Raw genomic sequence first — 27,995 nt, 5'->3', positions numbered from 1 at the left:
TCAGTGGTACATAACAAACTACTGTTAAAACTAAACTCTTACGGCATTTCTGGATCCCCCCATAAGTGGATTACTGCATTCCTGTCAAACAGGCAACAAATAGTAAAAATAGGGAGCGCTATATCAAACCCTGCTCCAGTTAACAGTAGTGTCCCCCAAGGCAGCGTTCTAGGACCCATACTCTTTATACTCTATATCAGTGGTTCCCAAAGTGGGTGGTACCACCCCCTGGGGGGCGGCAGGATGCCTTTGGGGGTGCTAAGAGGCAAGGGGGCTGGAAGGGGGTGCTAAGAGGTGGCAGGGGGTGTTTGAGGCGCCAGACCTGCAGGCTCACCCCATTGACTGTTGCACCACTCTGTAGCCAGCGCCTCAAATGCAGCAGCGGTGGCACGTTACATGCTGTCATGGCCACATTCGACATGCTGGCTCAGCAGGTTCACCCCACTGAGCCCCTTGCACCACTCCGGTGCAACAGTCAATGTGGTGAGCCTGCGGTGCTGGCGCCTTGAACACCCCCTGACACCTCTTAGCATCCCCAAGGGGGCTGGCAAAGGGGCGCTTAGAGGCGGCAAGGGGGCATTCGAGGCACCAGCCCTGCAGGCTCACCCCATTAACTGTTGCACCACTCCGGAGCTGGTGCCTCGAATGCAGTGGTGGCAGCTTTTCCCAATGTGCTGCTGCATTCGAGGCACTGGCTCTGGAGCGGTGCAACAGTCAATGGGGTGAGCCTGTGGGGCTGGTGCCTTGAACGCCATCCTGCCACCTCTTAGTGCCCCTCTGCCAGCCCCCTTGGAGGCACTAAGAGGCGGCAGGGAGGTGGTTGAGGTGCCAGCACCGCAGGCTCACCCCATTGACTGGCGCACCACTCCAGAGCCAGTGCCTCGAATGCAGCAGCACATTGGGAAAAGCAATGGGGTGAGCCTGCAGAGCTGGCACACCGAATGCAATTGCAGCAGCATTTTGGGAAAGTAGCTCTACTTTCCTAAAGTGCTGCCGCTGTCGCATTCTGTCTGTCCGTCCGTCCATCTGTCCATCCATCTAACCATCCATCCATCCAAAAGGTCTGCCTGCCTGCCTGCCTGCCTGCCTGCCTGCCTGCCTGCCTGCCTGCCTGCCTGCCTGCCTATCTATCTATCTATCTATCTATCTATCTATCTATCTATCTATCTATCTATCTATCTATCTATCTATCTATCTATCTACCTACCTACCTACCTACCTACCTATCCATCCATCCATCCATCCATCCAAAAAGTCTGTCTGTCTGTCTTCCTGCCTGCTTGCCTGCCTGCCTACTTATCTATCCATACATTCATCCAAAAGGTCTGCCTGTCTGCCTGCCTGCTTGCCTACCTACCTACTTACCTACCTATCTACCTATCTATCTACCTCTCTCTCTCTCTCTCTCCATCCATCCATCCATGTTCGAAGCACTGGCCTGCAGGCACATCAGGAAAGTAGAGCAAAGCCAGTCTGGGAGGGAGGGAAGGAAGGAGGGTAATGAGAGAGAGGGGGAAGGGATACAAAGAGAGAGGGGGGGAGAGGGAGAGAGAGCGAGAGCTGAAGCATCAGATTGAAATGAGGCCTAGCTTAGACTGAGGCCCTTTTCCACATCTTTGCCAGCACACTGAAACATCTTTGGCTTCTATTAAAGGTTTTGTGGATGAAACATGGTCAAGACTATCAGGAAGCTCTCACATTTTGTTGAGGCTTTAAATAGGATCCATTGGACCAGATCTCCACCCTAAAAATTACTTTTCCCCAATGTATTACAGTGCCAATTCTAAAGAAGGCAAAACCAAAATGTACTGGTAAATTACAAGGAGAACACACTCACACACACACACACACTCCCTTCTAACCCTGCTGGAGCAGGTGATTGGACTAGAATAGATATCTCATTATCTTTCTCCTCCCTTCCTCCCTCCTTCTTTATTTCTTTTTCTTTCTGTCCCTCCCTTCCATCCCCCCCTCTGTCTTTGTCCCTTTTTCTTTCTTCCCCTTTTCTCTTTCTTTTCTTCCTTATCTCTTTCTCTCTCTTTTTTCTCTCTCTCTCTTTCCCTCTCTCAGGCTCACGCTATTGACTTGGTGCACTGCTCTGCTCAGACTTGCTTGGGCAGGTCCCTCCAGTGCAGCAGGCTCAATGGGGTGGACCTGCGGGGCCAGCACCTAGAACGTGGCAGTGGCAGCATGTTTGAAAAGTAGAGCAAAGCCAGAGGTCAGTAATTTTTGCTACAAGGGATCACAAAAGCTTCTGGGTTGTGCACAAGAAGGGACACACATGTCAATGCAATTCAGCAACATAAAATAAAGAAATACAAATAAAAATCAACAAGAATCGGCAAAGCATCTCTGATTAGATTCTATTCACACTAGAATCTAATCAGAAATTTTTGCTGATTCTAGTCCAATGAACTGCTCCAGCAGGGTTGGAAGGGTGTTAAGTTTGGGGAATAATGGAGACCAGACATCTGACAGTGACTTCAACTCTTTAATAATAGTAAATAGAACAGAACAGAGCAAGGCTATGGGCAACAGCAACCCTTTTATAGGGTTATCTGCTACCTTATTAACCAATGACATGTGCAACAAGTTCAAACTTATAACCAATGAGAAGTGTCAAAATAGTGGCCAATCAGGGACTAGTTATGGACCAATCCCTAGTTGTTGTATAAGGGCCAATCAGGTGTGCAGGTTTCCAAACCCTGATTTGCATTTATGCTAGTAACTTTTATTGATTCACAACACCCCTCCCCTTGGGTTCCGTTTGAGGGGAGCTGTAATAAAATCCTCAAGATAGACAGGCCGTTTGGTCTGTCTGGATGATTTTCCGTGGCTCCACCGGTTTTGGTCTAAGGTCCGGTTCGGTGGAGCGTTTGGATGATCTTTATTAAATTCTGTTTCGCTGCACGGTGATTCCATGCTGCTTTCATTGTGGTTGTCTCCGCTACTCCGTGTTTCTTCGGGGTTTTGCAGTTCGGTTTCCCCCTTATTAAAGTTCCTGAAAATTCAACTCCCTCCCCGCTTCAAGTTCCGGTGTTTCGCTGGGCCGTAGGGTTTCCGTTGGTCTGCTATTTGTCATATCAAGGTCAATTTCCTCGATATTTCCTCCCTGACTTACATATTGGTAAAAAAAAATCAGAAAATAAACTACAAGCTGAATAGTCAAGATCTTGTTGATTGACCAAAGCTCTGTAAAGGACCTGGGAATACTCAATCTAATAATCTAAGTGCTGGAGCTCACTGCAACTACATAGCCAAAAAGGCATTAAGGTTGACCACCTAATCCTACGTTGCTTTTTCTCTGGTAATATCTCATTCTAAGAACTATTTCTATGAAAATATTTGAAGATTTACTTATAAACACACTTCTCTTTTTAATCTTGGTTTTGTCATATCAGTGCCAGCTCTATTTTACTTATGCCTTTTTTGTACTACCCATTACTAAAATCACAGTTAAAAACAAAACACTAAAGCTTTATAAACATAACATTTGTTTGTTTCATCTCAAAGTATCTCATCTTCAATGCCAAATGAGTAAATTCATTCCTCACTGAATTTTTAAATATTCTGATTCATTCAGGATTAAAAAACAAAACAAAACAGAAGCAAAAAAATCTGCAGATCCTGAGGTCTTCTTGAGTTCTCCTCTCAAGCACTCCTTTGTTTTTGATGCAATCTGAGCTGTTTAAAAAACCATATTTACACAATTACTTGACCTTGTGCACCAATTTGCATCCTTGCCATGCTGGCTTGATCTAACCCTCCCCTGAATATCCAAACAGTTCTCTTGGAAGTAAGTTGTCATCTCGTGAAATACTAAATCAAACTCTCAAAATCAACAAAATACAATAGTTGTACAGTATAGTTGCCTTTTGAAAATCAAACTCACTTGTTTTCTTCTATATCAATAGCATGTTTCACATTTTAAAATATCTGTATTTTTTTCAAGAGCCTGATTGCAGGTTTTTGAAGCTTATACTAAATATCCTTTTGCTGTTCTGAAGAAATTCAGATATTTTCCTTCAATCTTCAGTAACTCAACGGCTTTATGCAATTCTGCAGACAATAATATTTCCTTAAATTCTCTTTAGAGGGATGCAGAAATGAATTCCACTGAGAAAAACAATGGCTTGGAGAATGTGTCCCCAAAGTGCTTCAAAGTGGTCCATCTACTGATTTGTGTTAATTACACAGTCAAGATTCAGTAAACCAAATTGCAATTGTTTGAAGTATTTCTCAATGAGAAATGTAATATTCAATAGAGATTGCATTCTGTCTTCTTCTTTATTTATTAATAATATTTTATCATACACTTTTTCCACACAGTGGAACAGTCTTTTCATGTGTTTTGACTAGCTCCAATTCTTTTTTCCTTAGGCTTTGGGTTGAGAAGTGGTTTGATGGTCTTTTCTGGTGGTTTATGTCCTTGTCGGTTGTTGTTCTTTAAACATTTTCTTTATCATTTTTAATTTATTCATTGTTGTTACTAAATTATTTATTAAAGAAGCACGCTGCCTGAGTTGGGCATTCATTGGAATTACTGTATCAATTAGTTAAATAAATTAAATCTGAAATCTGTAACTGTAATAGTATATGGGAATGTGCCTGGGAAATGGGGGAGGGGGTGCTGCCCAGGGAATACGATTAGAGAGGACACAGCCTGCAGATGTATAAAAGCAAAGAAAAGAACTCAGAAGGGCACCTCCCTAATTTCCAACCTGTAAAAAAAGGCATTGGGAGATTTTTACTATTTTACCACTCTTACAAGATTCTGTTAATGTAGCCTTACAATAAAGTAGAACTAGCCTATCTGGTTGTGCTTCCTGTCTGGTTTTCCTGGCAATGCTGAGTTAGGTTTTGCAAATTTCATACTCTTGTACATTTGACCTGCATCGTTCCCTGGGCCTCAACCCTTCATCTGCCACCCTGACCCCTCCCACCCCTGTGTTGCTCAAACAGACACCTCAGATGGGAGGTATGAACAATGCTGCTTCAGGCAGAGAAGGAAAGGATGGCAGATAATTTACTACTCTATGTGCCTTTTATTCCAGAGTGCCCACTAAGCAGAAAAGAGCTGAGACATTTTCAGTAAAGAGTTATTTGCAATAAAAATGCCTTTCAACAATGAGGACATCTACCAGAAGGAGCATCCACTCTAGTTCATGTAGATCAAAAGAATTTAGAGATTCTGCAAATGCCCATCTTTTGTCTCTTGGCAATTCAGGTGGACACAATGACAATTATTAACTTCCACATCTTTTAAATCACAGTACCTTTCCAGCAGATAGCTGAGTTAATTTGATCCATACATTGTTGAGTTAGTCCAAGTGAGGCTTTCCGTATACAACCATACTTACTAATAAAATATTATATTGAACTCATGGCACTCCATGAGTTAGTCTCCCATTTCCCTGCTACTTGTTTTTTTTTTAAAAACAAGTTTTATTAATTTCAACAACAAACAAATCATTACATATTTAAATCTTTCCTGTATTTCCACAAAAATTTCCCCAATATTCTCATAAAACACAAACAAACACAAACAAACCTATAAAAAATCTTTTAGTAAAGTACCTTGGCCCCAGTTACCTCTCTTTGTATGGGCAGCGCATTTCACTCTTCACAATTCTATCTTATTTAATCCATCTTAATTAAATCATTATATTTATATCTTTTGCCCATTCATTATCCCTCTATCTCTTCTTATAATAAAAAGAATTTCTCCTGAAATCACTAATCAGAGTATGATGCCTTTCTATCCTCCCCCTTAGTTAGTAAAATTAACATTCAACATAACAAATACCCAATTCGGTTCTGCTTGGTACATTCTATCCACCAAAAATGTTTAAATACATTGTATCCTCCTTTCCTTCAATATTTTATTACATTTTAAAAATCAATCATTATTAAAAAACTTCAACATTTTAATTTCTTATTAAATCTTAAACCATTCTAATTTACTATTTCAAATATAAATGTTACAATACCATCTTCTGTACCTAGCAGAATCTTTCTTACAGAAGTTTATATTTCATCCTTTGTCCCTAAAAAAATTCCTCTTCTCCCATCCAATTTTAAAACTTTGAGGCTTTTCTCCGCCTTTCCCCTTTCTTTCTTCCCCCACCAAATCTTCCTACCCCCCCTTCTTCTTCTAACCTCTGCCTTGCTGGGATCCCTTCTCTGTTGTGTTCCCTTTTTCTCTTGTTTGCTATCATTATATTTACTTTGCATCATATTTTCCTCTTTCTCAAATGTTTTTTTAGATCTTAAGTCCTTCATTTTCCTTGCTCTCTTCCTTCCTTCTTTCTTAGATAAGTTTTGAAATTCAATAAAGATGGCGTCTTCGTCTTTTTCTTGTTGTTGTTCTTCTGTTTCCATCTGTTTCATTGTCTGTTGGTAATTAACCAGCGCCATTTCTAGAAATAGAAAAGCTTTTTCCATACCATCTTTACAGGCTGCTTTTGTTTGCTCATATTCATCCCTCAGGTCCTCAGAAGGAAAAGCCATTATAAATAAATCTTTACTTTTCTTTATTCCTCTTTCTTCTTACACCAACCAGATATTCAGAGAGAAAGGTAAAACAATCCCAAAGTCCACAATCCTCAATAAATCCAAGCAAGCCAAATTTCCCCTTCCTCTTCCAGGGGTGGTATCAAACAAAAAAAAAAGAGAGTCCAAATGTGTATTTTAAAGCCTTTTTAAAATTATGTTTCTGTCCTCAAGTCTTTAAGGCATCTCCTCCAACAAGATCCAGATTTATATATTTTCTTTGTCCTCTCCCTTCCGGCTTAATTCCGTCGGGAGGGAGAGTAAACTTTCCTTTCAGCACCTCAAAAATTGCCGCTTTTTTTCTCTTGTGGAAAAAATCATCAAAAAACCATCTTTTCCAGGAATTAAATTAGATGAATCTCAAAGCCCTGGGTCGACCAAGAATAACTTTCACTTTTAATAACTTTCCCTTCTTCCTCCTGCGCATACTTGCCCGGCTGCCGACTTCTTTGTGGCGGCCATTACGGACCGCCGCTGCACCGTCCTGGTAAAAGGGGTTCTGCCGGCCAGGAGGGGTCTGCAACACCCCCAGACCCTTCCTCCGGATCCCCCTTACCTTCAGCTACCCCTGCAGGGCAGCCTTGCTCCGCACCCGTCCGGATCGGAGCCCCAAAACGGCTAGCGCGGCAGGGATCGCGCAGCTTCGCGAATCCCTACCGCTCGCGAAGCCGACAAACCGGAAACTCCTTGTTTTATTTTATTTTATTCTTTTATTTTTGAAAGCAAAACAAAACAATAGGAGGAGATCATGTTGGGATCATGCATCAGGAAATACATCCTAAATACCTGGATGTTTCTGTCAAATGAAATGGTTTTGTATCTGAAGAAATTCAATACAAATATAATAATAATATATAATAATAATTATAATAAATTATATGTGCTCAATTGCCAGTGATTCTGGACTCTGATGCATTCTTACACTAGTGTAGATTCTGATCTCATTAGTGTTAATAGAGAATAATACAACCCAAAACAGAAATACTATTCTGTTTAGTTCTGATATGTTTCTGTTCATGTTATTCTTTTTTTTTAATGAACCACTGCCATAGGAAACTTTTAAGTCTGTAAAAATAGAATTCTGTAAAATACAAAAAAACAAGAGAACTCATTTGTTCCTACAGACTCTTATATCTTGTAGTTTGTGTTTTTTTATAGAATGACACAAAACATTATTAGTTTCCTTCTCTGCTGCTTCTAAAATGTAACAGACTCTGTATTTGGAAAATGTAGAACATGCTATATACCATAGTTACAAGAAGGATATGGTTGTGACATGGACTCTTCTGGAATTACATTAAAGTTACTTTTGGCCAATATAGCTAACTAACTTATCTCTTGCAACAGACAATGTAAAAGCAGAATACAAGAGAGTAAGAGGAAAATGCTTTGGGGAGATAGGGATGCTAAGCCATCATTTTATGATTCAACTTGATTCAGAAGACATATTTTTTCTACCTAATCGTGATCCCACAAAACTGAAATCTTTTTCAATCTCTATCATAAATACCATAGCAAAATTTATAGATAGGTAGTCCTTGACTTGCAACCATAACTGAGACTAGAAGTTTGGTCATTAAGCAACGTGGTTGTCACATGAATCATTGCATGATTGAAACCAATTTCATACATTTTTTTAAACCATGGTTATTAAGTGAAATACCTGTGGTTGTTAAGTGAATGACACAGTTGTTAAGTGAGTCCAGTTTCCCCATTGAATTTACTTGTCAGAAGCTGGCTGAGAACATCACTTTATTGTGATCGTGTAACCACAAGATGCCGCAATCCTTGTTCAGGTAGTCCTCAATTTACAACCACAATGGAGCCCAACATTTCTGTTGTCAAGTGAGACATTTGTTAAGTGAATGTTGCCCCATTTTACGACCTTTCTTGCTACAGTTGTTCAGTGAATTACTGCAGTTGATAAGTGAGTGACCCGGTCATTAAGTGCATCTGGTTTCCCCATTGACTTTGTCTGTCAGAAAGTCATAAAAGGTGATTACCAAATTTTGGGACGCAGCAAAGGTCATAAATATGAACCAATTGCCAAGCATCTGAATTTTGATCACATGATCATGGGGATGTCACAATGGTCATAAGGGTGAAAAGCAGTCATAAGGTCACTTTTTTCAGTGCCCTTGTAACTGTGAACAGTCACTAAATGAACTGTTTTAAGTTGAGGACTACCTGAAAATGTCAGCCAATTGCCAGGTGCTAGAATTGCAGTCACATGGAGGGTGAGTGGGTGGTTTGACAGTCATTAACTCTGAGCACAAATTGTAAGTCACTTTTCTTCAGCATAATTATAACTTTGTACCATAATTAAATGAAAATTGTAGTCAAGGACAACAGTACCCATACTCATTCTTTCATTTAGTATGAGCAAATCAATTTGTCACTACCAGCAACATAACAAGTACTATTTTTTTTCTTTATTACTTGTTCCCAGAAATGTTAAGACTCCAATTACAGAGCAAGATAAATTCACCTTGTTTTGCCCTGTGTTGTTTCCATAAAACGACATTATAGTAAGGATTCTAATTTTAATTGGTTTCTAAAATAATCTAGACTACTTAGGCCATAGTTAATAAATTTTAGCTGAGTTTTCAAACCTGAATTAATTCCGGGTAATCAGACTCATTGGGAAGCAGAATTCTTTCAAAGCAGACTGGATCAGAATGTTACTGTTATTCCAGTAAAGATTAAGAAAGTAAGTAAGTAAGAATAGACACAACAATAAATATTTATGGTAATTTTATTTAAGCTCTTAGTGAAGTTCTGCTCCTGAAAATTTTATTCAGTTAGATGAATCATAAAAATAGTGTAGCATTTTCTTCACTTCTGGTAATGGAAAATGGGAAGATTTGAATTTTAGTCAAATTAAGGAAGGAGTCATCAAGCAAGTAGGAGATTATGTAGAGTTATCCTACAAGTCACTGAACTGGGATCTGAACTGAAAGTTGTGACTTTTGTAATTAATGAATATATGGCTATCTTTTACTTGAGAATGATTTATTTTATAAGGTTTGTATTATAGGTAGTCTAAAAACAGAAATGGATTGCCCAGGATCATAGAAGAAATACGTATTTATCGGCGTATAACACGCACTTTTTACCCCTGAAAATAGGGGCAAATGATGTATGCGTGTTATACGCCGATATAATGTTAAGAAGCCTTCGTGAATGCTGCTGGGATCGGGGATCAAGGACACAAATGAAAGAAGGGGAGGGAGGAAGCAACCGAAGCCTGTCCTTCTCTCTGGGTCAGCTCTGTCAGTCGCTCTCTCGCTCCTCCACCAGCACAGGAAGAAACTGCTTCAAAGAAGCGGGGGCTTCCCTGAAGCGCCCGTTTCTCCCCACCCCACCCCGCCCGCCCGCCCGCCCGCCCGCAGTGCTCCGTTCTGCCTGCCTGCCTGCCTTCGTTAATGGTTGAATCGGAACAGCTTCGGCTGAGTAAAAGAGGCGAATAGTTATTATTCTCAGCCAAGCTGCTCCCAAACAACCAGAAACTAAGGCAGGCAGGCAGGCAGGCAGAATGGGACACTGTGGATTGAAGTGCGCGCGGGGTGGGAGTGGGTGTGGCGGGCGCTTTCCTGAAATTTCCCTCTTAAAATGAAGATGCGTGTTACGCCTGTGCGTGTTATACGCCGATAAATACGGTAATTTTGATTGCAACTGTGACACAAATATTACTGAAAGCATTGCTGTAAATATTTGTCCTTTAAATGCTGGCTTTGTGAAGCTTCTAATAATCGTAGATAGCAGAGGTGGTATTCAGCAGGTTCTGACCAGTTCTGGAGAACCGATAGCAGAAATTTTGAGAAGTTTGGAGAACTGGCAAATACCACCTCTGACTGGAGATTTTACAGTATCTTTCCCATACCAATCCCGCCAAGCTAGATAGGATTAAATAATACATTCGGAAAAATATATAATGGGCATTGTGGTCCCATTAGTTATAGGAAAAGTAGTTGATACAGTACAAATTAAATTTCTGGAACATGTTATAAAAATGGATAATCAAACCTAGAATTTTGAAGGATTAAAAAAAACTATATCTAAATAGCAATTTATACAGCTACAGTATTTGTCACAGTCAGGCTATGTGAAATGTAATATCAACGGCCTTGGAAATTTCTATGGATTTGAGTGTGCGAGATCAAGACATTCTTACAGAAAAAGACAACAATATCATTTCATATACAATGAAGAAGAAAAATTAACAATATAAAAGAACTTTGGAAGAGAACTAGATTTTCCTATATTATAAAATCATTGTGTTTTAACATTTAAGACACAATGATTTTATAATATTTAAAGAAATGTTAAATGTATTTATCACATTATTTTGAACTCAAAAGCAAATATATAATGAATACGAGAACTCTAGGAAAACAATGCAGCCAAGTGATTTATTGTTTAATGAGACACAATGCTAACAATTTACTACTAGAGCAGCTTTTATGTAGAGCTAAACTTTGGCAAAAAGCAATTGGCTCTTAAAAGTGTTGAAAATGAAATTTCCTTTCTAGGATACTTCTGAAGGCATCTCTTACCTCCTGGTTCCTCATGCTGTAGATTAATGGGTTGAGCATGGGGGTCACCACTACATAGAACACAGAGGCCATTTGGTCTAGGTGATAACTCTGCCTAGAGCTTGGCCGTGCATACATAAAGCTACCGCATCCATAGAAAATGGTGATGACCATGAGGTGAGATGTACAAGTAGAGAAGGCTTTCCTACGGGTTGCAGTAGAATGGAGCTTAAAAATGGTGACCAGAATATAAGTGTAGGAAGTGACAACAGTCAGGATTGTTACTGTTATATTGAGCCCTACAAATACAAATAACAGTAGATCGTTAAGACTGACATCTGAGCAGGAAAGAGCAAGAAGGGGAGGGGCCTCACAATAAAAATTCTTAACAATGTTTGGGCCACAGAAGGACAGTCTAGATGCAGCCGTTGTGTGAATGGAAGCATTAATGATCCCAGCAAGGTAGGTAATTGCTATCAGCTGAACACACTTTCTTTGGGACATTGTGATGAAGTAGAGTAGTGGATTGCAGATTGCCACGTAGCGATCATAGGCCATCACAGCTAGGAGGTAGCACTCTGTGGTGGCAAATACACCATAAAAGTAAAGCTGAGTAAAGCAACCTGCAAAGGAAATGGACTTCTTCTCTTTTAAAAGATTGGATAACAATTTTGGGGTCACCGTTGTTGAATAACAGGTATCCAGGAAAGATAAGCCAGTAAGGAAAAAGTACATTGGTGTGTGGAGTTGAGGACTGGTTCTGATTAAGACAATCATGCCCACATTTCCCATCAAGGTGATGGCATAAACAGCCAAAAACATCACAAAAAGGATCAGCTGCAAGTGTGGGTCCTCTGTCAACCCAGTGAGTATGAATTCTGTCACCCTTGTGCTATTTCCCATTAACACTGTGAAAATAAAAGAAATACAGTACTCAATATTACATGTTCTCTTAACATTTGAACTACACAAGAAGCTATTTTCTGTAATCTGAAATAGGATCTTGGAAGAAGGAATAAAATATTAAATTCCAAAAAGATAAAACTGGGTGTGCCAATCTCAATATTCTGATGATATATTATAACATTAATGTTTCTTTGTGATTATTATTGAAAAATGACCAAATCAAAAACCATAAAAAATAGGGAGCTACTATTTGTGATCCACAATAAGACATTACAGTGAAGACTTGGAATTACATCTATAAAGAATAGCTACTCCATCATTAACACAGAACAATTTTGAGATTCTTACACTATCCTGATAAATCCGAAAGTCCCCAAACACCCTAAACTTACCCAAATTTTCTGATCTCAACCACATCTTCATTGGTTAAAGCATTCCTTCTTTTCTGCTTGTGGGTGGATTGCTTCTATGTGTAATGAGTTAGGAAATCCTTTGTGCATGGCTAGAAATCCAGGTATATTCCAGCTCCAGCTGTCTCTAGGTCTTCTTATTAATTTGGCTGCAACATTTTCTTGGCTGTCTCTGCAAGGGAGTATTTTATACTGGGAAATCTTGGTATTCCCTCAGTAGTTCTATTCTTAGATAAATGCTTTCTAGAAATGGCAGCTAACTTTTATATCCTCACCTGGAAACTCCTTAGAGTAGGCGCTGAATTAATAGGTTTTCTTGAAACTTTTATTCCAAATTTCAGAAGTTGAAATACAGTTGAAGTAATTAATATGATCAGGTGGGTGTGCAGATGAATACATAATTAAAACTTGCATTGTGTTTATCTGTTTGTACTCCCCAGTTAGCCCAAGTTTCATTAGCCTAGAACACAATTTTCCAAACAAGGTACCTAAAATCCATTAATTTAAAGAATGCATAAAATATCTGGGACCTACTACATCAAGATGTTCAGATCAGTTTTATTCATAGTGGCTGCAGCAGCATCTTTACAGTCATGCAAACATGTTTTCCATGTTCCTTGTCAGCTTCTCACAAGCAGAGTCAATGGGAAATTCAGCAGGAAGTCAATTCTTTTTGCCTACGCATGTGCATTTTATTTATCTGCTTAGGAAATTAAATATAGACTTATTATTGAAGTTCATTTGCCACTGCAATTATTTTTCTATTGATGATACATAGTCATTTTAGATGACCATTATATCTCATCTGGTAATGGGATATAAAAAATGTGATCAACCTAATTTTGCCTCGTGGAAAGCCAGCAGGGGGTGGGGAGAGGAGATCATTTTTAAGAACTGCCACCAAATGTCATTGAGGACCCAGCAGGTTGTAAGTTGTCTAGTATATTCTATACTTTCCGTAATATAACACAGATATTTCAGTTATGAGTCAGTTGCCAAGCGTCATAATTCACTTTTTTCAATGCCATTGTAACTTTGAACAGTCACTAAATGGATTGTTGTAAGTTGAGGATTATCTTTATGAGTGATTGCATATATGAACTTCTTTTAGAATCATAGAATCATAGGGCTGGAACGACATTGGAGGTGTCAGCCTCAAGAATTCTTCTTAAAAAGTATATTCTGTCTTCTAACTATTGCATATCTGCTGCTATGCTAATTTACTTCTTTCGGCTGTCATGAAATGGTGGGAGGGGGGAATCTTGGAGGGGAAGAAGGCAGGAGGTGTTTTGCATTCCTTTGCTGGGTTAGCAAGGGGAGGGGGGATTCTTTTCTTTAACTTTCCATTTCTTCGCTAGTCTCTGTCCTTTTTTGCGCAACTGCGAACTTTTATCAAAATATGTCAAGGTCAACTGACAATAGCCTCATCACCACCTGGAGATGACCACATGATCATATTCAGAAGTTTTAATTGGAAGAATCATCTGAAATTTGGGGGGTGGGAGCAGGGGGGTGGAGTCTGGCTTTTGTTAGAGGGAGCACAGTCTGACAGGAGTTCTTCTAGCGCAACTCCCTGCCGAAGGCAAGAGACCTTATTTCATTCTGGACAAATGGCTGTTCAACCTGTTAGAAATTCTGCTGATTGTATAGCCCTACAAATCAAATAAAATGTGCAGCCACCATGGGCCTTGCTGCTTGTTTTAACTGTAACAGGAAACTCTCCTCAGAACTAAAGGACCCTAGGCTATACTGTTCATTATAGATTATACCTAATAAACTTAAAAACACTGCCATCTACTGGCTGAAAACTTCTCTAGTTGTTGCAATACAAAATACATTCTAACATGTATTCCAACACAAACTTTTCTGGAATACTTCAAAAATGGAGCAGCACAATTCCGGGAAGCAAGATGTTCCATTGATTAAGTGTTCTTACTGTCAGGAATTTCTCCTTAGTTCCAGGTTGGATCTGTCTTTCATGAGCTTCTATTATTCTTTTTGTATTGACTCAGTATGGCCTCACTAGTGCAGGATAGAGCAGTATTATCACTTTTCATGATATTGATGCTATTCCACTTTTCATGCAGCCTAAAACTGCATTGACTTTTTTGTCAATTGCATCACACTCTGGCTCATATTTAAGTGATAGTCCATTTGGACACCAAGATCCTTCTCACAGTTCCCACGTGCCTTGCTTTTCTCTCATCACTGAACTGCATCTTGCAGGTCCCAATGCTCATGTCTGTCAAGATTCTTCTGAACTATGACCCTATCTTCAAAGGTGTTGGCAATTCCTCTGAGCTTGGTATTGTCTGTAAACCTAATGAGCTCCCATTCTATACCCGAATCTAGATAATTTATGAATATGTATAAGAGTACTAGGCCCAAAACAGAACCTTAAAGCACCCCACTGCATGCTTTCCCTCCATGTAGATGCAGTTCCATGAAGGATTTTATGCTGAGTGTGGTTGTTCAGTCCACTGAAAATCCATCTGGTGGTGGTACCACATTGTTCTACCTTAGCAAGAAGTAGGCTGTGGTCGACTTTGTCAAATGCCTTTCTTACATACTTTTTTTTTAACATGGATAGGTATTTTTTAAACATATTTTGATCTGCATTCCTCTCTGAGAAAAAAATTGAATTACAGCATCAGAGTCCAAGACCACATCAATAAATCCATCTTTGCAAGATCTTATAGTTGCACAGGTCTGACTAGAAAAAGAGAGGCCTCTGCCTACCATCCCTGTGTGACTGGGATATCACAAGGAATCCACATTCAGTTGTCAAGTTATCAAATTCAGTTATCAAATCTGCGGAAAAGCAGGGCTCGATCTTGCAAGGGATCCGCTGGAAATCCAAGATCCCAGGAACTTGGCGTCTTAGGAGTTAGAATTTTCTGTCCCGAAGTTGGTTGGGGAGACGACGGGCAGCGAGGGAGGGAAAAAGTCGGAGGAGACACCGCTGCCGCTGCTGCTGCTATCGCTTCGCTCCGGAGAGAGGGAGGAAAGCCCGAGGAGCGCCGGCCAGGAGGATCGCTGAGCGAGAGCGCTCCAACTGTGGCTTTTCCCTCGACTTGAGAGTTTTCCCCTCGACTGCTGAGTGAGAATCTGACTTTTCCCAGGAGTGACCCAGCCCAGAGAACGATCATCTTTGGAGTCGGTGAGAGCCCAGAGAACGATCATCTTTGGAGTCGGTGAGATTCATCCCATCCTTGCAGGGCGGTGAGCACTGGGAGCTGTGAGACTGTCTCCAGAAGTTTGCAGCTAGGGTGTGAAGCAGACTGCCTCCTCCCTGCTGCCCCCATTTCCCTCTTCCCTCTTTTCTCCTCGCCAAATTGCTAATCCGGACTCCAGGAGTGATAGAAGCAGAGGTATATTAAAGCCAGGAGTGAATGCTCAATACAAATCTGAGTCTACACAGTAAAAATATAAACTGTTTGAATTTACCAGTGCAAGACGTGCCTCTTTCTCTTAAAAGCAACAAACTTTGATAGTGTATTCAGTTAACTAGGAGGGGCCCAGAAATCTCATTCATCAAGGGAAAACAAAAACAAATAGTTTCCTGTGAGCTGTTCAATCTTTCCTTCACTTGGATAAAAACCCTTGGAACATTGTGTTACAACTTCCTGTTTACAGAGTAATAGCGATCTGCTATTCAAAGAGCGATAAATTCCTCTCATCCTCATTCAGCTGCCAGTAAAACAATTAACCCGTTCCTTGCAGACTCTTAATACTACCTCATTACCTCAAAACTTACAACTTTTCTACCTCATCACCTATATCAACGATTAGATAATCAATTTCTATAAAATATTTTATTAATGGTTTAATTGATTTATTGTTTTTAATTGATTAATGTGATTAGAGTGTTTAGTGCAAATAGTGTGATTACTGACTAGTTTAAAAGATCAAAATTCATGTAATTTAATTGAATAGCAAAATCATTGATTTAGTGAATTTAAATGAACAGTGTGATTAATGATTAATGTAATTAATTGATTAGTGATTAGAGTAATTAATTGATCAGGCTGATTGTTGCTCAGGAATATTATCTGACTTGAGAGATTACTGCAATTGATTGTTTGATGTAATATTGGCTATATAGATTACCCAAAATTGTTCCTTTAATTAATTCAATCAACGTACTATTTTAACAATCCTACCATGCCAAAAAGAAAATCCTATGCCAAACCACAACCTAAAGAAAAGATAATCCCCATCAATGAACCACAAGACTCCTGCACATGCCTTAAATGCTACAAAAATCTAAAGGATAATGAAAACTACATCAAATGTTCTCTGTGTAAAAAATACGCTCATCATGACTGCTTGGGATTACCTCAGCAAATGATTCAATACCTAGAATCATCCAATGAGTTTCCATATTTCTGCAAATCATGCAGACCCAAACTGGATCTGTCTGAAAGAGTTGATACCATCGAAACCATTGAAACATCCCCTACCATCAAAACCATTAAAACATCCCTCAACACCATAGTAGCATCCCTGGACGCCGTAAAAGAAAGAATATCCAACCTTGAAAAAAAAGACACAACGCAAAAACCTGAACATCCAATAGCTACAAACCACATCTCTACCCAACAACCACAATCCAATCCAAAACCCAATCCACAAATAAACACAACCCAGACAAATATTGATATCCCAATCCTCATCAGAGAAGCCGTTGAGCGTGAACGGAAACGTCCAAACGCCATCTTATTTGGTCTAGAAGACATCAATGTCAATGATGACATCACAACTGTCGAAACATCATCAGAGATTATCAAGCATCAACCATCTCCGCTGATGAAATACTTGACATTTCCCGCATCGACCGAGAGCTCAAAAATAGAGACGGCTCTGTGGCCCCACGCTTGTGCAGGGTCATTTGCAAAAATGAATCAAGCAAACGTAAATTCATTTATACTATAAACTCACTCGCCAAAACCAACACCAACCATAAGAACCTCCGTTGCCACCCTGACCTAACCATACAGCAACGTGCCCGCTCCCGTGTACTCCGCATCGAACTCAAAAACCGTCTAGACAATGGAGAGAAGGACCTGTACATTGACTACCATGCTGACTGTATCAAAAGTAAGCCACGCAACCCAATACTCAGCTTTTACCCTCAACCACAATCCTACCTCAACCCATCCACCATCACCCAAGACTAGGCACGCACGCCCCCAACTACCTCAATTCCAACTACTGCCGGCCTTAAATGCAAACTACTCAATGCAAGAAGCCTCGTGAATAAAATACCTGAATTTCTCATCCTCCTAAATATGGCTAACTTCGACATTATATTTGTCTGTGAAACATGGCTCAATGCATCTCTCCCGACTCCATTACCACAGTAAGAGACTATCATGTTTACCGATCAGATCGTGAAAATCGTCGAGGAGGTGGTGTTGCTATATTCTATAAAAAATCCTTACATCTAAAAATATCCAAGTTACCCAGGAGCTTGCCCTTCCTGAAACCATCATCTGTGAACTATCCTTAAATATCACAATTCGATTCTTACTATGTTACAGAGCACCTGATTATGACATCGAACATGTAAACAAGCTAAATACATTACTAACATGGGCTACATCCTGCCCATACCCTTTTATCCTTCTTGGTGATTTCAATCTGCCTCATATTGACTGGACCCTAAATGATTGTACAACTGAAATCATACACACAACCTTCTACAATGCTATTACAAATCTGGGACTGGAACAACTAGTAACCAACAATACTAGACTAAACAACTGCCTCGATCTCATCTTCTGCAATAGTTTGAATTTAATTTACAGAATACAAACTAAAGAACCCTTTCCAGTAGTGACCACAATATGATTGACTTTTGTCTCAACATACGTCCACACAAAAATCACCACAATGATGTAATCCCCAATTGTAACTTCAAAAAGGCAACTATGATCTTATAGACAACGATCTCTCATCCCTTGATTGGCAATCTCTATTCACTGGATGCAATACCGTTGAAGACCATTACAACATATTTTTACTTGAAGTCAAAAGAGTCATCAAACTATATGTTCCAACAACAACTCCCAAAACAAAACAAAAAGCAGATTACCCATATCAATAAGGAAACTTCAATCCAAAAAGAGATCACTCTGGCGGAAAAACAAATCTGGTCACGTTGCCAATTTCAAAAACCGATACAAAAATTTATGCCACCAGATAAAGACCGAATGCACCAATTATCACATTAAACAAGAGGAAAACCTTCTAAGCACCAATTCCACCCGTGCTTTTTACAATTTTGTAAACAACAAACTAAAAGACTCAAGGTCCATCCCTCCCTTGATAGGACCTGATGGTAAAGACTGCAACGACGACACCATTAAAGCCAACATCTTTAACACATTCTTCGGCTCAGTATTTGTAAACAGCAATGGATCATGCCCAGTATTTCCTAGCCGTACCACAGATAACAACAATGATCTAATACATATCGATTTCACAGAAGACAATGTTAAAAAATCACTACGCAATCTAAAACCATCTCTATCTATTGGACCGGATGGAATATGTGCCTACTTCTTAAGAAAGCTATCCACTGCCATAGCCAAACCTCTAAGCATAATCTTTGGAAAATCTTTCAGGACCAGCTCCTTGCCTAACCTATGGTCACAAGCCACAGTCATCCCCATCTTCAAAAAGGGAGACCCAAGCCTAGTTGAAAATTACAGGCCAATCTCCTTATGCTGCGTCACCTGTAAAGTCATGGAATCAATTATTAACCAATCCATCATCCTCCACTTAGAGACAAACAACCTACTCTCCAATAAACAATTTGATTTCAGAAAAAAACTATCCTGTAATCTGCAACTCTTACACTGCAAAAACATATGGACGACACCACTCGACCAAGGCAAAGCAATAGACGCAATCTACATAGACTTCTGTAAAGCCTTTGATTCAGTGGTACACGACAAACTACTCCTAAAAATAAAATCCTATGGTATCTCTGGACAACTGAATAACTGGATAGAAGCATTCCTGTCAAACAGACAACAAATGGTCAAAATCGGGAGCGTCCTATCAAATCCAGTACCTGTCAATAGTGGTGTCCCCCAGGGCAGTGTTCTAGGACCAACTCTCTTCATACTCTACATAAACGACCTCTGTGATCATATTAAGAGCAATTGTGTTCTCTTCGCTGATGATGTAAAGCTGTTCAATACCACAGACAATACTGCTACCCTACAAAAAGATCTTGACTATATATCTGAATGGTCAAACAAATGGCAACTTCAAATCTCAACAAATAAATGCTCTGTCCTACATATTGGCAAAAAAAATCAGAAAATAAAATACAAGCTGAATAGCCAAGATCTTGTTGATGACCCAAGCTCTGTAAATGACCTTGGAATACTCACCTCTAATGATCTAAGTGCTAGAGCCCACTGCAACTACATAGCCAAAAAGGCATTAAGAGTTGTTAACCTAATCCTCACGTAGCTTTTTCTCTGGTAATATCACACTACTAACCAGAGCATACAAAACATTTGCTAGACCAATACTCGAATACAGTTCATCAGTCTGGAACCCTCATTACGTATCTGACATTAACACAATTGAGAAAGTCCAGAAATATTTCACAAGAAGAGTTCTCCACTCTTCTACTCGTTGTAGAATACCTTATGCCACCAGACTTGAAATTCTAGAACTAGAAAACCTTGAATTACGCCGTCTTCGGTCTGACTTAAACATGGTATATAAAATCATACATTGCAATGTCCTACCTGTCAATGAATACTTCAGCTTCAACCATAACAACACAAGAGCACACAATAGATACAAACTCAAAGTAAACCGCACCAAACTTGATTGCAGGAAATACGACTTCAGCAATAGAGTGGTCAATGTCTGGAATACTCTACCCGACTCTGTAGTCTCTTCCCCAAACCCCAAAAACTTTAACCTTAGACTGTCTACTATTGACCTCACCCCTTTCCTAAGAGGTCTGTAGGGGGCGTGCATAAGCGCACCAACGTGCCTACCGTCCCTGTCCTATTGTTTCTCTTATTCTTTTATTTTTCTTATATGTACCCATTTCATGTATTCACAACTATGTATACACTTATACTTATTATCTTGTAAACAATTGGCAAATCAAATAAATAAATAAAAATAAATAAATAAGTTGTTCTATGTTTCAGAAGCAGTTTCCCAAATTGCACAAAAGGCAGTATGGGGAAGAAATGTCCTTGAAAACTTGAAACCAGTGAAGTGCACCTGGGAATATTTTATTCACAATCTCTTTATATGCTAGTGTAACCTATAGGAACATTGAGATCATATGCAGGAATGAAGACCTGAGAGGAAAAATACAGCCTCAGAGAAGCTCTAAAGCATTGCCAATTACAATTGCTGAAGGTAGGCACTGTCCCAGTTTCATATTCACCAAGCTACCTGACTCTGTTGTTACATCCTCTAACCCCCACTCCTTTAAACTTAAACTATCCACTATTGACCTCAACCTATTCCTAAGAGGTCTGTAAGAGGCGTGCATAAGTGCACAATCATTGCCTACCATCCCTGTCCTATTGTCCCCATTTATTTGTACCTATTTCCTGTATTCTTATTCATGTTTATACTTATACCTATTATCTTGTAAGTGATTGACAAATCAAATAAATAAATAAAAAAAAATAAGCTAGTTTTCACTAGCCAGCAATGTAAGGGCTGTTGGAGAAGACTGAGTCTTTGGAAAAATGTTTGCATACAGAGATGTTGTCTTGTGACAAAGCTGGCTCATCTACAGACACTTACTTGGTTTAAAGTTACAGGTAGTCCTTGACTTACAACCAAAATTGAGCTCAAAATTTCTGTGGTTAAGTGAGACATTTGTTAAGTGAGTTTTGCCCCATTTTATGACCTTTCTTGTCACAGTTGTTAAGTGAATCATCACAGTTGTTAAATTAGTAACAAAGTGGTTAAGTGAATTTGGCTTCCCTATTGAATTTGCTTGTCAGAAGGTCACCAAAGGTAATCATAGGACCATGGGATATTGCAACCATCATAAATATGAACCAGTTGCTAAGCATCTGGATTTTGATCACGTAACTGTGGGGATGCCACAATGGTGATGACTATGAAAATTGGTCATAAGTCACTTTTTTCGCTGCCATTATAATGTTGAATGGTCACTAAATGAACAGTTGTAATTTGAGGACCACCTGTATTCTCATTAACTTTTCATCTCTACCTCTCACCACAAGACAAGAATAATAGTAATAGTAATAATTTATTAAATTATTATGATTCTTGTAACAAATAAATGAGCTTTTGCCTGCTGACATCATGAAATTCACTAATGTCCCCATGGCTAAGATAATCCAAAGAACACTTTCCTAGAAAGTGGGATTTTTAGGATGCCTTTTCCTGGAATAATACCTATAGATCCTGTGAGATTTTGCAGCAGAAATTCAAATCTAGAAAACACACACAGATGACTGATTCCACAGGATTCATTAACTTCTTTATATACATAATAACATTTTGAAGTAAAGTTTATAATATGTGGAAAAGGTTACAAGCAAAAACACAAGCAACAGCTCAGAGCAGATATCAGTTTCTGTTTCCCTTTAGAGCTTGAGAGCACAGAGCTAACTCACCCCCAGACTCTCAGCCTCCAATTCAGCTCCCATTGGCTGACTTTGTTAACCATGTCTCTGCCAGTTCATGAATTTTCTGACAGATCTTTTATTTTACAACAGATAAAAAAGAAAGAATTCTACCAGTATTTTTTTTTGCTTTGAAATCCATTTCTTGGACTTATCGTCCTTTTGCTATCCTTCTAACCTTTCATCCTTCATCCATTTTTCATATATTTTTCACTGGATTTTCACACCTTCCTGATCATTGACAACAGATGGCTCTCAAGCTTGGATGGGTGATGCTAACATTATGGGGGAGAAAATGTTAGAATGGCCATCAAAAATATTTCTTTCTCTGGGTCATCTACCAGAGCAGCTGGAGTGGAGGAATCTTTAATTTTCCTTCCTGGAATACCTCGTGGAGGGGGAGTCTATAATTTGGGAGCTAACAACATTTTGACTTCTATGTTGAAATGTATTGGTGACCAGATTGTTTCTGTGATATAGTTTTTCTAAATCTAAGCCAGTCCTGGATGGTTAGCAAGTAGGTCCATGAATTGTGAATTGAATTTCCAAATAATCTTCAATGGTAATATTTTTACAAATTAATGAGAGTTGAGTAACTGATGTTAGAATAGCCTACTGTTGCAATAGTTGCATCTGATCCAGCAGCCAAAGCTAGACAAAGATGCTCCTGGCTATGGCTTCCATTTTGAAGCATGATTCTTGAAAAACCAAGATCATAACCTGCTCCTTTTTCAATGGTAGTGGGGAGGGAATGGAGATTTTACAGTATCCTTCCCCTGCCACACCCACCAAGCCATGCCATGCCCACCAAGCCACACCACGCCCACCAAGCTATGCCCACAGAACCGGTAGTAAAAAAATTTGAATCCCACCACTGCAATGATTTCTAGTTACTGGGTATTAAAAAGTACATTGATGTCACTGAATTTATATCCCTTTCCTGTTGCAAGAATATATTTCAAATCAAAGGAAATATGGATAAAATTCTGTAAGAATTCTGTAACATTCTGCTCTGGTAACCAAAATGAACATAAAAATCCTTCAGCATTTCAATGAACATTATCAGCAAAAATATGAAAAGGTTAAGAAATAATTTGAAACACATTGTGATTGGCCTGTGACTTTATGTAACCACACGGTAACCCTTGTGTGCAAATCTTAGTGACCAGAGTTGGGAATTTCAATGCAGAAACACAGAGGACATAGATGCAAAGACAGTTTCCACACTGTGCCATTTGTTTTTACACAGCGATATTTCAATGCACACCCCTGTTGAACCAAGGTCTGTGGGCACTAAATCAATGAAATTACTTGGGTAGGAAGGATTTAGGATTTTGCATGAAGTAGTGACTGAGTGGTTCTTGAATGAAAATGTATAATTGGACATAGGAAATAATCTAGGCCACTCTTGCATATATTTTATTACGAAAAGCAATAAGAGATTTATGCCACATAAATTGAAGCAACATTTATTGAGTCAAAATATCAGAGGGGACAGACCAAATCAGACTTTGGTTGAAATGATTTCTCTTTAACATGGATATTTAAAATCACAGCCTTTCTCTTTAGGATTCAAAGCAATCCTGGTCTAAGCAGAAAAATGTCAAATAACCACATTGTTAACACACACGTATTTGCTTCTATATTTCTATATATTATTGTAGTTCTAAGAGTATTAAGTTTTTGGTACAGAAAGGAATGTAACTTTTTTGCCAGAATTTTTCCTAAGGCAACATTTACCTCCTGGTTACTCAGGCTGTAGATCAAGGGATTCATCATAGGACCCACTACAAGATACACAAAAATTTTATACAATTCTTCAGACAATAATATTTCCTTAAATTCTCTTTAGAATGATGCAGAAATGAATTCTACAGAGAAAAACAATGGCTTGGAGAATGTGTCCCCAAAGTGCTTCAAAGTGGTCCATCTACTGAGTCAAATTAAGGAAGGAGTCATCAAGCAAATAGGAGATTATGTAGGGTGATCCTACAAGACACTGACCTGGGATCTGAATTGAAATTTGTGGCTTTTGTAATTAATGAATATACGGCTATCTTTTACTTGGGAATGGTTTATTTTATAAGGTTTGTATTATAGCTAGTCTAAAACCCAGAAATGGATTGCCCAAGATCATAGATGAAATAATTTTGATTGCAACCGTGACACAAATATTGTTGAAAGTATTGCTGTAAATATTTGTCCTTTAAATGCTGGCTTTGTGAAGCTTCTAATAATACCAAACAACTGGTAGATAGCAGAGGTGGTATTGAGCAGGTTCTGACCAGTTCTGGAGAACCGATAGCGGAAATTTTGAGAAGTTTGGAGAACTGGCAAAAAACCCCTCTGACTGGAGATTTTACAGTATCCTTCCCATACCAATCCCACCAAGCCACGCCCACAGAACCGGTAGTAAAAAAATTTGAATCCCACCACTGCTAGATAGGATTAAATAATACATTTGGAAAATATATATATGGGCATTGTGGCCCCATTAGTTATAGGAAAAGTAGTTGATACAGTACCAATTAAATTTCTGGAACATGTTATAAAAATGGATAATCAAACCTAGAATTTCGAAGAATTCAAAAACTATGTCTAAATAGCAATTTATACAGCTACAGTATTTGTCACAGTCAGGCTATGTGAAATGTAATATCAACTGCCTTGGAAATTTCTATGGATTTGAATGTGCGAGATCAAGACATTTTTACAGAAAAATGGAATAGAATAGAATAGAATAGAATAGAATAGAATAGAATAGAATAGAATAGAATAGAATAGAATAGAATAGAATAGAATAGAATAGCAACAATATCATTTCATATACAAAGAAAGGCAACAATATCATTTCATATACAATGAAGAAGAAAAATTAACAATATAAAAGAACTTTGGAAGAGAGAACTATATTTTCCTATATTATAAAACTATTGTGTTTTAACATTTAAAACACAATGATTTTATAATATTTAAAGAAATGTTAAATGTATTTATCACATTATTTTGATTTCAGAAGCAAATATACAATGAATACGAGAACTCTAGGAAAACAATGCAGCCGAGTGATTTATTGTTTAATGAGACACAATGCTAACAATTTACTACTAGAGCAGCTTTTATGTAGAGCTAAACTTTGGCAAAAAGCAATGGCTCTTAAAAGTGTTGAAAATGAAATTTCCTTTCTAGGATACTTCTGAAGGCACCTCTTACCTCCTGGTTCCTCATGCTGTAGATTAATGGGTTGAGCATGGGGGTCACCACTACATAGAACACAGAGGCCATTTGGTCTAGGTGATAACTCTGCCTAGAGCTTGGCCGTGCATACATAAAGCTACCCCATCCATAGAAAATGGTGATGACCATGAGGTGAGATGTACAAGTAGAGAAGGCTTTCCTACGGGTTGCAGTAGAATGGAGCTTAAAAATGGTGACCAGAATATAAGTGTAGGAAGCGAGGACAGTCAGGATTGTTACTGTTATATTGAGCCCTACAAATACAAATAACAGTAGATCGTTAAGACTGACATCTGAGCAGGAAAGAGCAAGAAGGGGAGGGCCATCACAATAAAAATTCTTAACAGTGTTTGGGCCACAGAAGGACAGTCTAGATGCAGCCGTTGTGTGAATGGAAGCATTAATGACCCCAGCAAGGTAGGAAATTGCTATCAGCTGAACACACTTTCTTTGGGACATTGTGATGAAGTAGAGTAGTGGATTGCAGATTGCCACGTAGCGATCATAGGCCATCATAGCTAGGAGGTAGCCCTCTGTGGTGGCAAATGCACCATAAAAGTAAAGTTGCGTAAAGCAACTTGCAAAGGAAATGGACTTCTTCTCTTTTAAAAGATTGGATAACAATTTTGGGGTCACCGTTGTTGAATAACAGGTATCCAGGAAAGATAAGCCGGTAAGGAAAAAGTACATTGGTGTGTGGAGTTGAGGACTGGTTCTGATTAAGACAATCATGCCCACATTTCCCATCAAGGTGATGGCATAAACAGCCAAAAATATCACAAAAAGGATCAGCTGCAAGTGTGGGTCCTCTGTCAACCCAGTGAGTATGAATTCTGTCACCCTTGTGCTATTTCCCATTAACACTGTGAAAATAAAAGAAATACAGTACTCAATATTACATGTTCTCTTAACATTTGAACTACACAAGAAGCTATTTTCTGTAATCTGAAATAGGATCTTGGAAGAAGGAATAAAATATTAAATTCCAAAAAGATAAAACTGGGTGTGCCAATCTCAATATTCTGATGATATATTATAACATTAATGTTTCTTTGTGATTATTATTGAAAAATGACCAAATCAAAAACCATAACAAATAGGGAGCTACTATTTGTGATCCACAATAAGACATTACAGTGAAGACTTGGAATTACATCTATAAAGAATAGCTACTCCATCATTAACACAGAACAATTTTGAGATTCTTACACTATCCTGATAAATCCGAAAGCCCCCAAACACCCTAAACTTACCCAAATTTTCTGATCTCAACCACATCTTCATTGGTTAAAGCATTCCTTCTTTTCTGCTTGTGGGTGGATTGCTTCTATGTGTAATGAATTAGGAAATCCTTTGTGCATGGCTAGAAATCCAGGTATATTCCAGCTCCAGCTGTCTCTAGGTCTTCTTATTAATTTGGCTGCAACATTTTCTTGGCTGTCTCTGCAAGGGAGTATTTTATACTGGGAAACCTTGGTATTCCCTTGGTAGTTCTATTCTTAGATAAATGCTTTCTAGAAATGGCAGCTAACTTTTATATCCTCACCTGGAAACTCCTTAGAGTAGGTGTTGAATTAATAGGTTTTTCTTGAAACTTTTATTCCAGTTGAAGTAATTAATATGATCATGTGGGTGTGCAGATGAATACATAATTAAAACTTGCATTGTGTTTATCTGTTTGCACTCCCAAATTAGCCCAAGTTGCATTAGCCTAGAACACTATTTTCCAAACAAGGTACCTAAAATCCATTAATTTAAAGAATGCATAAAATATCTGGGACCTACTACATCAAGATGTTCAGATCAGTTTTATTCATAGTGGCTGCGGCAGCATCTTTACAGTCATGGAAACATGTTTTCCATGTTCCTTGCCAGCTTCTCACAAGCAGAGTCAATGGGAAATTCAGCAGGAAGTTGGAAGTCAATTCTTCTTTTTGCCTACACACATGCATTTTATTTATCTGCTTAGGAAATTAAATATAGACTTATTATTGAAGTTCATTTGCCACTGCAATTATTTTTCTATTGATGATACATAGTCATTTTAGATGACCATTATATCCCTTCTGGTAATGGGATATAACATATGTGGTCAACCTAATTTTGCCTCGTGGAAAGCCAGCAGGGGGTGGGGAGAGGAGATCATTTTTATTGAAGTGTCCTCTTTTTTGTTTACATTGAAGAAGAAGGCCAATTCTTTTTCCATCCATTGTGTAAAGTTTTTTTCCTTTAAAATAGTGTTATTTAATGTCCATCTAGATCTTCTTTTTTGTCCTTTCCATTTAATTGTCATTGGATTATGGTCTGCCCATGTACTTGTTTCAATATTTATTTCTTGAATATTGGATAATAATTCTGTTGATGTCCAAATCATATCTATTCTGGACCATGATAAATGTCTATTGGAATAAAAAGTGTATTGTTGAGTTTTAGCATTTCTTTCTCTCCATATGTCTTTAAGATTTAATTCATCTGTCATTTAAAAAAAAGATTTAGGGAGAGTCTTCCTATTTTGTCGTGTTGCTTTTGCTGTATAATCCAGTTTATTGTCTACAATTCCATTGAAATCTCCCATCATAAGTATATTAGCGTAGTCCAGTTCAATTATTTTCATGTGTAATTTTTTATAAAATTCTTCTTGTTTATCATTCGGGGCATAAATTGCAACCAAAAGTGTTTTTGTATTATTATCCACTATT

The 27,995-nt window shown here is 38.6% G+C and overlaps 2 protein-coding genes across 2 annotated transcripts; both read right to left on the bottom strand.

The window, feature by feature from the left end:
- Window positions 1-5,099: 5,099 nt before the first annotated feature.
- On the bottom strand, window positions 5,100-11,990 carry LOC113422681 (olfactory receptor 5J3-like). The gene is made up of 3 exons (XM_087956845.1): window positions 11,094-11,990; window positions 7,018-7,105; window positions 5,100-5,158 (listed from the first exon to the last, which is right to left on the bottom strand). Exons 1-3 carry the CDS (start codon window positions 11,988-11,990, stop codon window positions 5,100-5,102), a joined length of 1,044 nt encoding a protein of 347 aa, XP_087812971.1.
- Window positions 11,991-23,631: 11,641 nt separating this feature from the next.
- On the bottom strand, window positions 23,632-26,154 carry LOC148133229 (olfactory receptor 5J3-like). The gene is made up of 2 exons (XM_087956754.1): window positions 25,273-26,154; window positions 23,632-23,799 (listed from the first exon to the last, which is right to left on the bottom strand). Exons 1-2 carry the CDS (start codon window positions 26,152-26,154, stop codon window positions 23,632-23,634), a joined length of 1,050 nt encoding a protein of 349 aa, XP_087812880.1.
- Between the last annotated feature and the right edge of the window lie 1,841 nt (window positions 26,155-27,995).

The sequence above is a fragment of the Notechis scutatus genome, chromosome 1 (genome assembly GCF_049901735.1).
Source record: "Notechis scutatus isolate UNSWTSFEM ecotype Mainland chromosome 1, rNotScu1.2, whole genome shotgun sequence".
NCBI lineage: Eukaryota > Metazoa > Chordata > Lepidosauria > Squamata > Elapidae > Notechis > Notechis scutatus.
This window is presented reverse-complemented; position numbering and strand designations above follow the sequence as displayed.

Excerpts from the sequence above, each read along its gene's own strand:
- LOC113422681 (XM_087956845.1), bottom strand. The coding sequence starts at position 11,990 with ATGGGAAATAGCACAAGGGTGACAGAATTCATACTCACTGGGTTGACA. Across the intron at positions 7,106-11,093 it reads AGGAGGTAAGAGATGCCTTC|AGGGGGATCCGGAGGAAGGG; the intron begins AGAAGTATCCTA and ends TAGCTGAAGGTA. Across the intron at positions 5,159-7,017 it reads GGACGGTGCAGCGGCGGTCC|AGTGGATGCTCCTTCTGGTA; the intron begins GTAATGGCCGCC and ends TACATGAACTAG.
- LOC148133229 (XM_087956754.1), bottom strand. The coding sequence starts at position 26,154 with ATGGGAAATAGCACAAGGGTGACAGAATTCATACTCACTGGGTTGACA. Across the intron at positions 23,800-25,272 it reads ACAGCATGAGGAACCAGGAG|GTAAATGTTGCCTTAGGAAA; the intron begins GTAAGAGGTGCC and ends AGTAACCAGGAG.